The sequence below is a fragment of the Neoarius graeffei genome, chromosome 5, assembly GCF_027579695.1.
Source record: "Neoarius graeffei isolate fNeoGra1 chromosome 5, fNeoGra1.pri, whole genome shotgun sequence".
NCBI classification, from domain to species: Eukaryota; Metazoa; Chordata; class Actinopteri; order Siluriformes; family Ariidae; genus Neoarius; species Neoarius graeffei.
In genome coordinates this window covers 71190348-71205314 of record NC_083573.1, presented here as the reverse complement: position 1 = coordinate 71205314, position 14967 = coordinate 71190348, and the positions used below count along the sequence as shown (strand labels likewise).

The 14967-nt window shown below is 41.5% G+C and overlaps 1 protein-coding gene across 1 annotated transcript in view; it reads left to right on the top strand.

Moving 5' to 3' along the window:
• Window positions 1–14967, top strand: part of LOC132887035 (collagen alpha-6(VI) chain-like) — a 66681-nt gene that overhangs the window by 22062 nt on the left and 29652 nt on the right. The window contains exons 15-24 of the mRNA XM_060922342.1: window positions 9502–9555; window positions 9782–9853; window positions 9953–9979; window positions 11002–11046; window positions 11194–11247; window positions 11378–11440; window positions 11723–11788; window positions 13333–13386; window positions 13486–13521; window positions 13985–14047. Coding sequence (XP_060778325.1) covers window positions 9502–9555; window positions 9782–9853; window positions 9953–9979; window positions 11002–11046; window positions 11194–11247; window positions 11378–11440; window positions 11723–11788; window positions 13333–13386; window positions 13486–13521; window positions 13985–14047 — 534 coding nt within the window. The remainder of the gene's footprint in view (window positions 1–9501; window positions 9556–9781; window positions 9854–9952; window positions 9980–11001; window positions 11047–11193; window positions 11248–11377; window positions 11441–11722; window positions 11789–13332; window positions 13387–13485; window positions 13522–13984; window positions 14048–14967) is intronic.

Here is a 14967-nt window from a genome sequence, read left to right as displayed (position 1 = left end):
TCCACCTCAGTAGACAGTCCTCAGCCAGACTCCATAGACAATGTTCCTGACTGCTATCAGGACCTTCTGGAAGTCTTCAGTAAGGGGTAGGCCTGCGGGCTACCACCACACCAGCCATATGACTGTGCGATTGACTTACTACCAGGTATGTCACCACCACTTGGTCATATTTACCCTCTATCCCAGAAGAAGCATGTTGCTATGGAGGAGTATATTCAGGAGGCCCTCAAACAGGGATATAGCCATCCTTCCAAGTCCCCTGCCTCTGCTGGTTTCGTTTTTGTGGAGAAACGAGGAGGTGGTCTAAGGCCTTGCATTAACTATAGAGGTCTCAACCAGGTTACTGTTAAATACCCCTATCCTCTTCCATTAGTCCTTGCGGTGCTTGAGCAACTCAGATCCACAAAGATCATCTCAAAGCTTGATCTCCGAAGTGCTTATAACCTGATCAGGATCAGAAAGGGGGATGAATGGAAGACTGCCTTCAGCATGACCGCAGGACACTTCAAATACCAGGAAATGCCTTATGGCCTTTCTTCGGCACCCAGCATGTTCCAGTGCCTTATCAATGACGTGCTACAGGACATGCTGGGCAACTATGCTATTGCGTACATAGATGATATTCTGATGTACTCCTCAGATATCAAGAGTCACCAGGAACATGTCCAAGCCATTTTCAAACATTTACTGAAGAACCACCTCTACGTAAAGGCAGAGAAATGCGAGTTCCATCAAAGTAAGATCTCCTTCCTTGGCTATATTATCAGCGCAAAAGAGGTAAACATGGACTCAACCAACGTATCCACCATCACCTCCTGGTTGACACCCAAGTCTGTAAAGGACCTTCAGCCATTCTTGGGCTTCACTAACTTCTATTGCTGGTTCATTCACGGTTTTAGCACCATAGCAGCCCCTCTAACAACATTACTGAAGAAGGGACCTAAACATCTACAGTGGAACTCAGCTGCAGAGGGACCCTTCAATCAGCTCAAGCTCGCTTTCACCTTGGCTCCCATATTCCAGCATCCTGACCAGGGCCATAGCCAGCATTTTAAAATCACTGAGGTCTGTGAGGCGTGCGCAAAGTGCACACCAAAAATTTTTCGACATATTTAAATGAGAGGGGTGAATTACATGTCACACAAGAGATCTATTCCTGAAATTACTTTTAATGGTGTTTGAACTGAATATAATCAGTTTTGAAAAAAAAATCATGTATGTGGCAAGAGTAAGAATAATTTAAGCTTCTTTAATGGTTTGATCTGGCCCAAGCAATGAGGACAAAACTGCGCTGCTTCGAAAACATAAATTTAACAGCTTCATAAAAGTGCGCTGATGATTACCATGAAAAAACCATGTCTACTGCACTGTGTTCCTCCCCCAAGTCGCGCACTCATTCGTTTTTGTGTTCTTGGTCTCAGAGCCGCGCGCACGAAACAGACACAGAAGACAGAATCAACATTTAATATAATTAACAATGCACTTTTTACAGAGACGTTTTAATGTTATTCTTTATTTTTTTATCCAGTTGAATATTTAGCGTACAAATATATTTTCAGCTCTTAAAAATGACCGAGGTCCGGACCTCGGTGGCCTCATAGCTGGCTACGGCCATGATCCTGACTCTACTAAGCCATTCATCATTGAAGTGTATGCGTCTGATACTGGAGTTGGGGCCATTCTCTCCTAATGCTTTGAGGAGAAACACAAGCTACACCCAGTAGCTTTCTTTTTTATGATTCTGGACTAGTTTCATGAAAAGGTTGGGAGTATTGGTAAGCCTCACATCAAGCTATTACCCCCCAGTCTCATGGCCAAGTAGAAAGAGCAAATCAAGAAATTAGTTGTTTCCTAATAATCTACTGCATGTGTAACCAGGGGGACTGGGTACGCTTCCATCCTTGGGCTGAGTATGCACAAAACTCACTCAAACACTGAACCACCCAGTTAATGCCATTTCAGTGCATACTCAGTTACCAACCGCCCTTGTTCCCCTGGGATGACACTCCTAGCCAGGTTCAAGTGGTTGATGACTGGTTTAGACACAGTCAAGCTGTCTGGGAAGAGGTACATCAGTGTCTTGTAACAGTTTGCGCCAAGTACAAGGAGTATGCAGATAAGCATAGAGGAGAGACTCCAAACTTTTCCCCTGGTGACAGAGTTTGGGTAGCAATAAAGAACCTATGAGAACACAATACCTGTAGAAAACTTCAGCCCCATTACATCAAGCCATTCAAGGTAATATGTCCCATTAACGAAGTAGCATATTGTCTCGAACTTCCCCCACATAGCTGAATATCTCCTACCTTCCACGTAGCATATCTAAAACCTTTGCATCAGTCAAGTACCTGGTGGATTGGGAAGGCTATGGACCCGCGGAACAAAGTTGGGTCAGGGTCAAGGATATCCTACGTAGATCCCCTGTTAAAACAAGAATTTCACACCCAGTATCCCAACAAATCAGCACCCAGAGACGGGGTCATCCAAGAAAAAAGGTAGCTCCCGGAGGTAGCTCCTCGGGGGGGGGGGGGGGGTTCTGTCAGTAAACACACTGAGAGTAAACAAACTACAAACATGGACACTTTGAAATACAACTCCCAAGATTCACAGCGTCCTCTGTCTCCCTCCCACTGAAAGTCAGCTGTCTCTCGTTTCCTCAATTACCTGTTCACCTATTTAAGCTCCCCTAACAAACACTCCTGTGTGAAGTATTGTTTTGTGTTTCCAGTTCATAAAAAGCCTTGTTTCTTCTGACCCTTTTGCTATTTCTCATATGTTTTCGCTCTTGCCTTATCTGCCCTGTGTTGTTTGCCAATCGCCTGATCTTTGCTTGTTTACCGATGTTGATTCCTGTCCCTCGCTTTGGCTTCGTTGTCAGTCTGCATCCTGCTCTCCTCCGTGCATACATCTGTAAGTGCCTGCATTCTACAGTAACCGTATATAACCCAGACCATAGTGTCTTTTTATATATATATATATATATATATATATATATATATAACCCAGGACCTTCTTGCTGTGAGGCGACAGTGCTAACCACTACACCACCGTGCCGCCAACTCAATAACCATAACTCAGAAAATACAATAGCTGATGCTACAATATATTTCAGGTTAAAGGAACAAGTTACAAGATATCAGTAGTTTACATATGTCTAGTAATCATATTCATTTTCTAGTTCTTGGTCATCCTCTTCTGCACTTTCCTCATTGTCCAACAGGGATGACTGGTTGTCACAGTCTGGCAGTCAGCACATATCAGTGCACTTGAGTCAATTTCCCATACACACATTTTGGCAGTCAACACTTTTTTTTTTTTTTTTTTTGCACAGTCACAGAAAAGTAGATTCAGGACAGCCTCAGGGCCTGGCTGACCATCCATCCAGTGCACTACCAACTGTTCAGCATCTCCTTCTTCCTCCATCCTCTGCCAATAGGGCTTGGTGTTTAGGGGTTAAACTGCTCCAGACATCTCCATATTCTAGCCTGATAGTTTGCTCTTTGTGCATGTTTAACTAGGCAATCCCTACATGGCAGGAGCTGGCGACTCTCTCACCTTTTTTAGTACAGAATAGGTGGTATCTGAGATCATTGACCATGGTAAATGGTGCTTTGGTTGCAGAGAGAAGGCATGTGAATGTCTCTAGTTTGTCCATCAGTTGTGAGGAAAGGTCCCATTCCTGACCCAATTCTGTGAAAGTGTCCTGGATTTCTCTCTTGCTGGTTAATAGTTTCAAGGAATTTGTCTTTCCTTTGCCTGCAAAAGCAGTGACGGTAGCCCATCCTGTGTATGTGTGCATCCCAATAAGAGCTGTACATGCATTAGTGTCAATAGTTGCAGCAACTTTCCTGATATCAACAATCCTTGTCCTGGCTTTTGTACCACATTTCTGGAACAATGGGGTTCCTATTTTGTCACAGAAAGCCAGAGACAAAATGAAGACATCTGTATGTTCTGAGCATATCACAACTGAGTGATAGCCATTGCCAACACCATGGGCAGCATGGAGAAGCAGGCACCCATTTGCTTCTTCCTGTTGGCACTGAAGCTTCATTGCCCTGAGGTTTGATTTTGTAGCATTTATCATTCATAGTTGCATATAACACACTCTCCTGAAGCTTTTCTCTGTATTCTGCTTTTCTCCATTCACTTACTATGAAGCTGATGAGACTGGTTATGGTCACTCTGGTCAGGAAGCTCCACCACTGTCTGATCTGTGCACTTGTAATACTCTGTAACTGATGGCCAATTTTTTCATCTTGTACTGATTTCTTGATGGCATTCTCCCTATATGTATCAAACACAACATCTATTCTGTTGCTTTGGCTTCCTTCAGTGCCACAGACAAAACTGTCATGGCAATTTCTCCAAAAGTAACCTGGTCAGCTTTTACTTTTTGGACCAAGTTCATCCTATCAACCATTGCTTCAGAGTTTCCTGGGAGTTGCTCTGCCACTGTGACATTCTTTTGCAGGGCTGTGGCCAAAGTAGCTTTGTTTGTTAGTCTTTCTCAGCAACCCATCTGGTGTGGACAGTGCCCAGGATAATGGACCTAGGGGATGAGAGAGGATGTCATTCATTTGAAGATTGCATCCTTGTGCCACTACTATGATGCAACCAAAAAAAGATCTGTCTGCTTTCAAGATTAGCATTCGGACACTTGACTTCACTTTCCTCTTTGTACACATGTCTTTTTAGTTTGTGAATTTTCATTGGGTCATGGAATTTCTTTGCTGGTGGGTCTTTCTCTAGTCTCATCCTTGAAGGTTGCTTAGCTTTGCTCACCAATCTTGTAAGCCTTCAGCAGGTCTGAGGTAATATCTCTTGGGACAGCCTTTGCAGTTGAAATGCTAATAAGGATGCAAATTGGGGTAGCCTCATAAAGTGGATGAGAACACAAAAAGCTACCACCCCTGCAATGCTACATGTCACACATTTTCTAACTCTGGGGGTTCATACCTTGTCAAACCACAATGAGAATTATTCACCCCAGATGGTACTGGTGGCCAAAACTTATGGATCCTGGCTCATGGACTAGAATCATCTCAAGTTCAACCCCAAATCAGAAAAAGTTGGGATGGTATGGTAAATGTAAATAAAGAAGTGATTTTCTAAATTTACTTTGACTCTTATTTCATTGCAGTCAGTATGAACTTGATATTTCATGTTTTGTCTGGTCAACTTCATTATATTTGTTAATATACACCCATTCCTGTATTTCAGGCCTGCAACACAGTCCAAAAAAAAAAAAAACGTTGGGACAGGGGCAATTCAGGGGCTATCCATCCATTATCTGTAGCTGCTTATCCTGTGCAGGGTCGCAGGCAAGCTGGAGCCTATCCCAGCTGACTATGGGTGAGAGGTGGGGTACACCCTGGACAAGTTGCCAGGTTATCACAAGGCTAACACATGGAGACAAACAACCATTCACACCTATGGTCAATTTAGAGCCACCAATTAGCCTAACCTGCATGTCTTTGGACTGTGGGGGGGAAACTGGAGCACCCAGAGGAAACCCATGCAGACACTGGGAGACTGGTTGGAGTCTCATCGCATCGATCCTGTGGAGGATGGCCCCATGTGGACAGTTGAAAGTCACACCTGGAGGATGCTCTGGACTCTTACTGTAATGCTTTTATGGCTGAGGACTACAGTTGACTTGCTAACTTTAGGACTGCAGTTGTCATGAACAATTTAGCACTCAAGTTTCCATCAATGAAGAGTTTATAACATCAACAAAACGGACTTGTTAAAACTTAATATTATAGTCCTGCTGTCTGTTGTTGCCCAAGTGAGGATGGGTTCCCTTTTGAGTCTGGTTCCTCTCGAGGTTTCTTCCTCATGTCGTCTGAGGGAGTTTTTCCTTGCCACCGTTGCCACAGGCTTGCTCATTGGAAATAGATTAGGGATAAAATTAGCTCATGTTTTAACTCCTTGCCCCTTAAAGCAGTTGCTACAGCCACCCTTGTATATGTATATACTGTTCACCCTTGGAACATATTTACAAGGAAAAAAAGTCTAAAGACAAGGTTTTAGACAAGGCATCATATGTCGTCATTATGGGATGTACACGGGGTCGTCATGTCGTCATTAAGGGGTAAAGAGTTAAGTCGTTCAAATTGTGTAAAGCTGCTTTGCGACAATGTTTATTGTTAAAAGCGCTATACAAATAAACTTGACTTGACATGCAAACCCCACACAGAAAGGGCTTGAACCCAGGACCTTCTTGCTGTGAGGTGACAGTGCTAACCACTACACCACCGTGCCACCCAATTCAGGGCTAGTAATGAGAAAAAAAATTTATGTGATTTGAAATAGGTGATGTCAATAGCTGATTGTAATCATGATTTTGTACAAAATCAGTATCCAGGAAAGGCCTAGGATTTGAGTAGCAAAGATTGGCAATGGATCTCCAGTTTGTCAACAAATGCATGAGAAAATTATTGAAATGTTTAAAACCAATGTTCCTCAAAGAAATATAGGAAGGGATGTGGGTATTTCACCCTGTAGGTTGCATAATGTTAAATGATTCAAGGAACCTGGAGGAATTTCTATGTGTAAAGGGCAAGGGCACAAGCCTAAGCTGAACACCTGTGATCTCAGATGGCACTGCATCAAGAACATCATTCATCTATAGCTGATATAACCACATGGGCTTGGGATTTACTTTGGCAAACCTTTGTCAAGCAATATAATACAGAGTTACATCCACAAATGCCAGTTAAAATCTTACTGTGCAAAAAGGAAGCCTTATGTTAACTGTGTCCAGAAGTACCATCAACTTCTGTGGACTCAGAGGAATATGGGAAGGACCATCACACAGTGGAAATGTGTGTTGTGGTCAGAGAAATTGATATTCCAGGTCTTTTTTTGGAAGAAATGGATACTGTGTGCTCTGGACCAAAGATGAAAGGGATAATCCAGACTGTTACAAGCAACAAGTCCAAAAGCCAGGGTCTGACATGGTATGGGGTTGTCAGTGCTCTTGGCAAAGAACAAGAAGCCTTTGTCACATGCACACTCAAGCACAGTGAAATTCATCCTCTGCATTTAACCCATCTGAAGCAGTGAACACACGCACCCAGAGCAGTGGGCAGCCATACTACAGCACCCGGGGAGCAGTTAGGGGTTGGGTACCTTGCCCAAGGGCACTTCAGCCCAAGGCCACCCCATGTTAACCTAACCTGCATGTCTTTGAACTGTGGGGGGAAACTGGAGCACCCGGAGGAAACCCATGCAGACGCAGTGAGAAAATGCAAACTCCACACAGGAAGACCCCCCCCCCCCCCCCCATCAGCCACTAAGCCCAAACCCAGAACCTTCTCGCTGTGAGGCAACAGTGCTAACCACTACACCACCATGCCACCCTTACACTTATGTGCCCTTGGTGAAGAAGAAGCCTTTATTTGTTAAAGGTAACTTACAATTCTGTGATGACTGCATTACTGCAGAAAAGTACATTGAGATATTGGAGCAACATGTGCTGCCTTCAAGACAACATATTTTCCAGGGATATTTCAGCAAGACACTGCAAAACCAAATTCTGCACACATTACAAAGGCATGGCTGCAGAAGTAGAAGCTGCCTGTCCCCTCTGTCTCCAATGGAGAATGTGTGGTGAATTTTGAAACAAAAATGACAATGACCCCATACTGTTACACACCTTAACCTGTTTGCAGGAAGAATAGGACAAAACACCTGAAACGGTTCAGCAATTGGTGTCTTCAGTGTCTAAACATCTTAAGGTGGGGTTTACATTAGACCGTATCAGCGGATCATCAGATTAACGTTTTTAAAAACGATTAACGTGCACACAGCAACGCCAATACACGATTCGCATGCACACAGCAACGCCAATACACGGATACGCTAATCACATGACTAATTCGGCACGCAAGTTGAAATGTGTCAGTGCGGCTCATTGCTTCCTCCTCAGCGGCTGCGCTCCAAATCACTCCACCCTGAACAGCGAGTGCCCTCTGGAGGGTGCGCACTCCGGCCCTGTGCAGCTCACAGAGCGCGCAAGTGTAGTGCACAAGCAGTGATTCGGGACTGAGCCGCTGTACGCAAGTCACTTACCACTTGCAAGTGGAAGGATGGCAAGCCTAAAGACCATCATAACTACACAATGGGCAGTATTTGCATCAGTATTTGCAGTATTTTCATACTTTTTAATGAAAGGTGATACAAGGCGGAAGTCCGCGCCGTTTTTCAGCAATGACCAACACATGACCAACGCCAGCGAATCAGGAAGGTGGATGTCACAGTGACGTTGTCCAATGACGACGCCAGCTAGAGCTCAGCACAGCGTATCCGCGTATTCTCAATGTTTACACAGCACCGGATCAGACACAATCTGGATTGAATACGTGGACCCTGGCGGATTCCCGTTTCCCGGCGTTTCCAGGCGTTTTAATGTAAACGGACAGTGCATCCGCGAAGAAAACAAGACAGATACGGTCTAATGTAAACTTGGCCTAAGTGTTGTGAGAATGAATGGCAACATGATAAAGTGGCAAATGCTTTACCGTCCCAACTTTTTTTTTTTTTTTTTTAAATTTGTCACAAGAATCAATTTGTTTTATTAAAAAAAAACAAACTACAAAATTCATTACCTAAAACCAAATAATGTGCTGCTGCGTTGTTTTGAGTGCAATACATGTCAGATTACTTACAAATTGTTTTCAGTTTTAATTTCAATATACTGTCCCAACTTTTGATTAGTGGTTGTGTATCAGGAAGGTGGACTGGATATCTAGAATTATTCTATCCACATTCACTTGATGAGCAATTGCATGCTCTGATTGGCTACTCTACTGCTAGGATATCAGTTCATATACTGTGAGTAGAGAAAAACAAAATGGTGGAGCGTGTTGCTGAACCAACCAAGGATGAAATAAAAACTCTACTTGAAAACATAACCCAAAAAAATAAAAAAAGAGCAACAAAACATGGATTAAAAGTATTTGATGGGTTTTTTTATACACTTTTCAAGAATTATTATTCTAGCCTTTTTCAGAAATTGCTTGTCATTTTGCCAGTTTTTTACATTCTAAGTGGAAATGATTTTGTCGAACGTTTTGTATAAAGTTTTTTTTTTTTCATAAAATAAAAATGCTCTGTTCTCAGTCCAGTGAATGTGGATAGAATAAGTTATTCTACTCAATGGCTTATAACCAACGAGGCACTATGTGCCTCATTGGCTGTCAGTTTGTGTACAACTCAATTTAGTGAAATGACTGTTAAATGTAAGTTAAAAGATTCAACCAGTGTAGAGAATATTTTGTTCTATCTTCCCAGTTTAATAATACATTTTTCACCAGTGTTCATAGTGTTAATACAAATGTTTGGCACTTCAGGGATATTTGAAATAAGTCAGTGTTGTGATCATACTGTATGGTACATTGTGATCATATGGTACAGTGTGATACAGTGCAAAATGCACACTACCTAAAACACTGGAACCTTTCATTAAATTGCACATCTGTTACTATTTCACAGGGCCCTCCTGGACAGGAAGGACATCCTGGATTTCCTGGAGAAGGAGGAGAACCTGTGTGGCTATAATCAATCTATTTTACATAGCTTGTTTTTTTCAGTTTCAAATGCACAGCACACACCTTTGAGCCCTTTAACATTGTGTGTGTTCACGTAACTAAATAAATCTGAAAGTAACTTTTCCGCTTTTATTTCTATTTATAAACAAAATATCAGATGTAAAAACACCATTAAAATCTTCCTTAAACAGTCCTTAATCTGTGAATTCATTGTGGTGTTGCAGGGAACGAGGGGGCCACCAGGCCTAAATGGAATGCAGGGACATCAAGGCTGTCCTGGGAACAGAGGCCTAAAGGTGGCAGTAGTTCACATCAATGCATGCTACTTCAACTCAAACATGGGCGTGTTTGAATTTTACCTTTTTAAAAAAACCTGTTTTTATAATCTTTCACAGGGTAACAGAGGCTATGGGGGCAATATAGTAAGTACTGAAATATTTCACATATGACTATGCTACAATAATTTTTATATTTACAGAATAAATCATTAAAATCAGGTCAAAAGTGATGGTAACTATGCTACTGTCAAACTTCAATCCTTTTGACTGGGTAAAAGAACGTAAAGATCCAAAGAAATTATAATGAAAATTAGTGAATAAAATCAGTAAACTGTTTTCTGTTAATGGGCAGTGTTCTGTCAGTGGTTAGAGTGCTGTAATACTGTTTAGAAGGTTGTGAGTTCAAATTTCAGCACCTTCAAATGGCCATTCTTGGGTTTTCGAGAATGACCTCTTAACCATCATCTGCTCTAGCTTAATTTGTTTAAGAGCATCTACCAAATAAGTAAATGTTTGGTTTTTTTTGTAAAAGAAAGCTCTTATTTAATGTATGCATCTTTTTATTACATCCATGTATATAAACTATATGGCCAAAGGGTTGTGGACACGTGACCATCATACCCATATGTGGGCTTTTTCCAAACTGTTGCCACATATTTTGAAGCACACAATTGTACAGCATGACTTTTCAGTTTTCCTTCACTGGAATTAAGGGGCCCAAACATTTTCCAGTATGGCAGTTTCCCTGTGTACAAAGCAAAGTCCATGAAGATATGGTTTGCCAAGGCTGGTGCAGAAGAACTCAAGTGGCCTGCATGAAGCCCTGACCTCAACCCTACTGAACAATTTTTGGATGAATTGAAATGCTGACTGTGTGCCAAGTCTCCTCACTCGACATTAGTGGCTGATCTCATTAATGCTCTTGTGGCTGACTGGACAAATCCCCACAGCCACACCCCAAAATCTAGTGGAAATCCTTCCCAGAAATGTGCAGCTTATTATAACAGTAAAGAGGGAACTAAATCTGGGGTGGGATGATCAAAATGCACATACCAGTGTGATGGACAGGTGTCCACAAACCTTTGGTCATTTAGTGTATCTGTATGTAGTTGGTATTCAACAAGGAATAGTGAAGATTACCAAATAGTTTTGACTGTGTCTGATAGGGAGAACATGGAGAATGTGGTTTGGATGGAGTAAATGGAGAACAGGTAATATTTTTGTGTGGTCTCAAGCACAGTGACTTTATATAATCTCTTAATCACGTATTTTGACAAGCCATTAGATACAGTTTGTCTATATGATTTACATCAGAGTATTTTGACAGAGAACTATTTGGACATCTCTATTTTCTTTAGGGAGTAGTCGGATTAGTAGGAGCCCCAGGACCGCGAGGGGATTCAGGCAGCCCAGTAATGACCTCCATTCTACTGTCTGTGTTCATTCTAATGTACTCCATGCATAATTGACAGTTTTTGTCTACCATCAATATCATCTAGGGTTTTTTTTCATATGCTATTTTTTTTAATTAAAAAAATAAAGGGCAAGAAGGGTGTTAGGGGAATACCAGGAGCCCCAGGACAAAAAGGACTGAGAGGAGATCCAGTAAGCTTTTTTTTTTTTTTTTTTAAACAGCACTGCAATATTTTACATTTCATATGGGTGTTTAAATCAGTAAGTTAGTTACCTGCACATTTGACACAACTTTAAAGTCCAATTATGCATTTAATTATAACACCTACTTCTGTGAAGACTACTCACCACTCAGGCTGTGCCATGTGAAAAATAATATACCAAACCCCTGTGTCATTAATCATTACACAAAACATACTGAATACTTAGTTATGGCACTAGAGGTCTAATATTGTCTTCTGTCCTTGTAACAAGGGTGAGACAGGAGTTGACAACAACTTCCGTGGTCCTAAGGGTGAACCTGGATACCCTGGCCAACAGGTATGTCTATTGTTCCAGTTAGGTCAGTGTCACAGTGGATCCAGCGACTATTTCAGGGACACACGGAATACACCGTAGATGCCTGCAGGGCTTCACAGACACACATTTGCCCACTTATTTACACCTAGAAATAGACGAAGTCACTTTTTCCAATTTTCAACTGTCCAGTTTGGTGAGCCTGTGCCCACTGATGGCGTTTGGATGATTCCTGTTCTTCGCTGACAGGAGTGAAACTAGATGTGGTCGTCTTCTGTCATAGTCAATTTGCCTCAAGTTTCAATGTGCTGAGTATTCTAAGATGCTTTTCTTCTCACCATGGTTGTAAAGAGTAGTTATTTGAATTACCATAGTCCATACCTTCAGCTCAAACCATTATCTAGTCATCCTCCTCTAACTTCACTCATCAACAAGGTGTTTTTATCCATAGAATTCCCACTTACTAGATGGTGGGATTTTTATTATTTATTTATTTTGGGGGGTCTTTTTTGCAGGGTTTTTTTTTTTCCCCAGCATTCCGTTTACTGTAAGCTCTAAAGACTGGTGAGTAAAAATCCAAGGACATCAGATTCCCAAATACTCAGAACAATCTGTCTGGCACTAACAACCATGCAATGATCATGAAGATCTGTTTTTCCCCATTCTGATGTTTGATGTGAACATGAACCAAAATCTGCATGATTATATTCATTATGCTGCTGCCATGTGATTTGATTGGATAACTGTCAGGAGTGGCGAGCTGAGGTGAAGTGAGGACCCAAGAGCAGACTCATAAAACAAACAGTGTAAAGAGAACTTCTTTAATGAAGTAGATGGCCGAAGGGCAAAGGTACAGTAGGGCTCAGGCAAAAATCAGTAGTCAAAAAACAGGCCAGGAGGTCAAACACAAAAGGAGCAGGTAGACACGATCAGGGACAAAAAACAGGACAGAAAAATCTTCAGGAAAATTGATGAACACGGACAAGGGAAATCCAGGCAGAGGTAGCAAAAGACACCATTCAAAAGAACAGGCAGGCAAAAACAGGGACAAAAAACTGGACAGAAAAACAAGGAAAAATTCAGGCAGGGGGAATCAAGACACAATACCAATGAGCTGTAGCGAGGAGAGGGAAGTCTACAGGAGACAGTCTGGCAAATGGAGTAGCTCCAAACAGTTCTGAAAAAGCCCTGGTTGGTGGGAGAGGAGTGGTAGCAGATGTAGGAATGCCACTTCAGGAAATGGCCTTCAGCGAGGCAGGACTGAATTCCTGTCCTGGAGCCGGCATGGAAGTCCCACAATCTAAAGCATGGATGGACTGGACCGGACTGTGACAATAACTGCATAAATGAGTAGATGTACTGGTATTCTACATAAAGTAGAAGGTGGGTGTATCTGTCCAAATCAAAGTCTGATGAACAATTATATTATCTACCAATAATATTTACTACAGCAGGTACACTACCTTTTCTTGTTCACTTCAAATTTAGATCCACTCAATGGATTTTTGCAAATGCAGTCACTTATGATTTCTGTCATAGCACAATAACTCTTTCTGCTTAAATTACAGGGTGACACAGGTCCAGATGCCAATCCAGGCAGGCCTGGAGATGCTGGCAATCCTGTAGGTCCTCTCAATTTTTTTTATTTCAAAAAAAAAAAAAACATATTGGGGCATTCTAATGATTAAGGGGTTTTTTTTAATTATTTTACCCTTTTACAGGGTCAAAAAGGGAGAAGAGGCATTGCAGGTCTACCAGTATGTCCCACATTTGGAAATGCTTTTAAACTGAAACCTCAATGTTGACACCCTATCTTTCAAAAAAAAAAAAAAGTTCTTTCATCATTGGTAGTCCAATTCATCATATTCATGTTCACTGAAAAGAAAGCTTCCTGGATTGATCAGGAAGTATGCAGAACAAAAATCAGGAACAAATGGTCAAGGATGACTCACTCACTCATTCAATCACTCACTACTTCTAGCTTGTCCCACTTATGTGAGTGGGGTCACTGCCATGTGGACCCTATTAATCCACAAGCCATGGAGCATAGTTTTATGCTGGATGCTCTTCCTCCAGCAACCCTCCAATTTCTGGGCTTGGGAAACAACCATTCATGTACAACTTCAAGAATGACTCCTATGTTAAATATAAAAACATTGGAACAGGATGCAGTATGACAATAACAACATGAGATGAGCTGCTTTTTTGTTTTACTTTCAGGGTGCCAGTGGACCTCCAGGACAACCAGGGCTACAAGGAACCTCTGGCACTTCAGGACCACTGGTGCCTTATTTAACTGCCTTTTGGTTGCTGTCATTTTCCTCTGTTGAATTTTGCCTCAATTTTCTGAAACAGTTACATATAACAAGCTACAGTTGTAATGAACTTTTTTTAACCATTTTTGAATGTATTAGATTTCTTCCATCACAAAATGTTTCAAGTCCAAAGTTTTGAAGGCTTTTTTTTTTTTTTAAGTTACTAAAACTTACGATAGGCCAAAATATGAATTATGGAGTTGAGGGCAGTGTTTCAGTTTGATTTCAAGCCTCAAGAAAAAATGTACCCGGAGTCATTGTTCGAGATGAATGATATACAGTGGTGCTTGAAAATTTGTGAACCCTTTAGAATTTTCTATATTTCTGCATAAATATGACCTAAAACATCCTTAGATTTTCACACAAGTCCTAAAAGTAGACAAAGAGAACCCAGTTAAACAAATGAGACAGAAATATTATACTTGGTCATTTATTTATTGAGGAAAATGATCCAATATTACATATCTGTGCATCACAAAAGTATGTGAACCTCTAGGATTAGCAGTTAATTTGAAGGTGTAATTAGTCAGGTGTTTTCAATCAATGGGATGACAATCAGGTGTGAGTGGGCACCCTGTTTTATTTGAAGAACAGGGATCTATCAAAGTCTGATCTTCACAACACGTTTGTGGAAGTGTATCACGGCACAAACAAAGGAGATTTCTGAGGACCACAGAAAAAGTGTTGTTGATGCTCATCAGGCTGGAAAAGGTTACAAAACCATCTCTAAAGAGTTTGGACTCCACCAATCCAGTCAGACAGATTATGTACAAATGGAGGAAATTAAAGACCATTGTTACCCTCCCCAGGAGTGGTTGACCAACAAAGATCACTCCAAGAACAAGGCGTGTAATAGTCAGCAAGGTCACAAAGGATCCCAGGGTAACT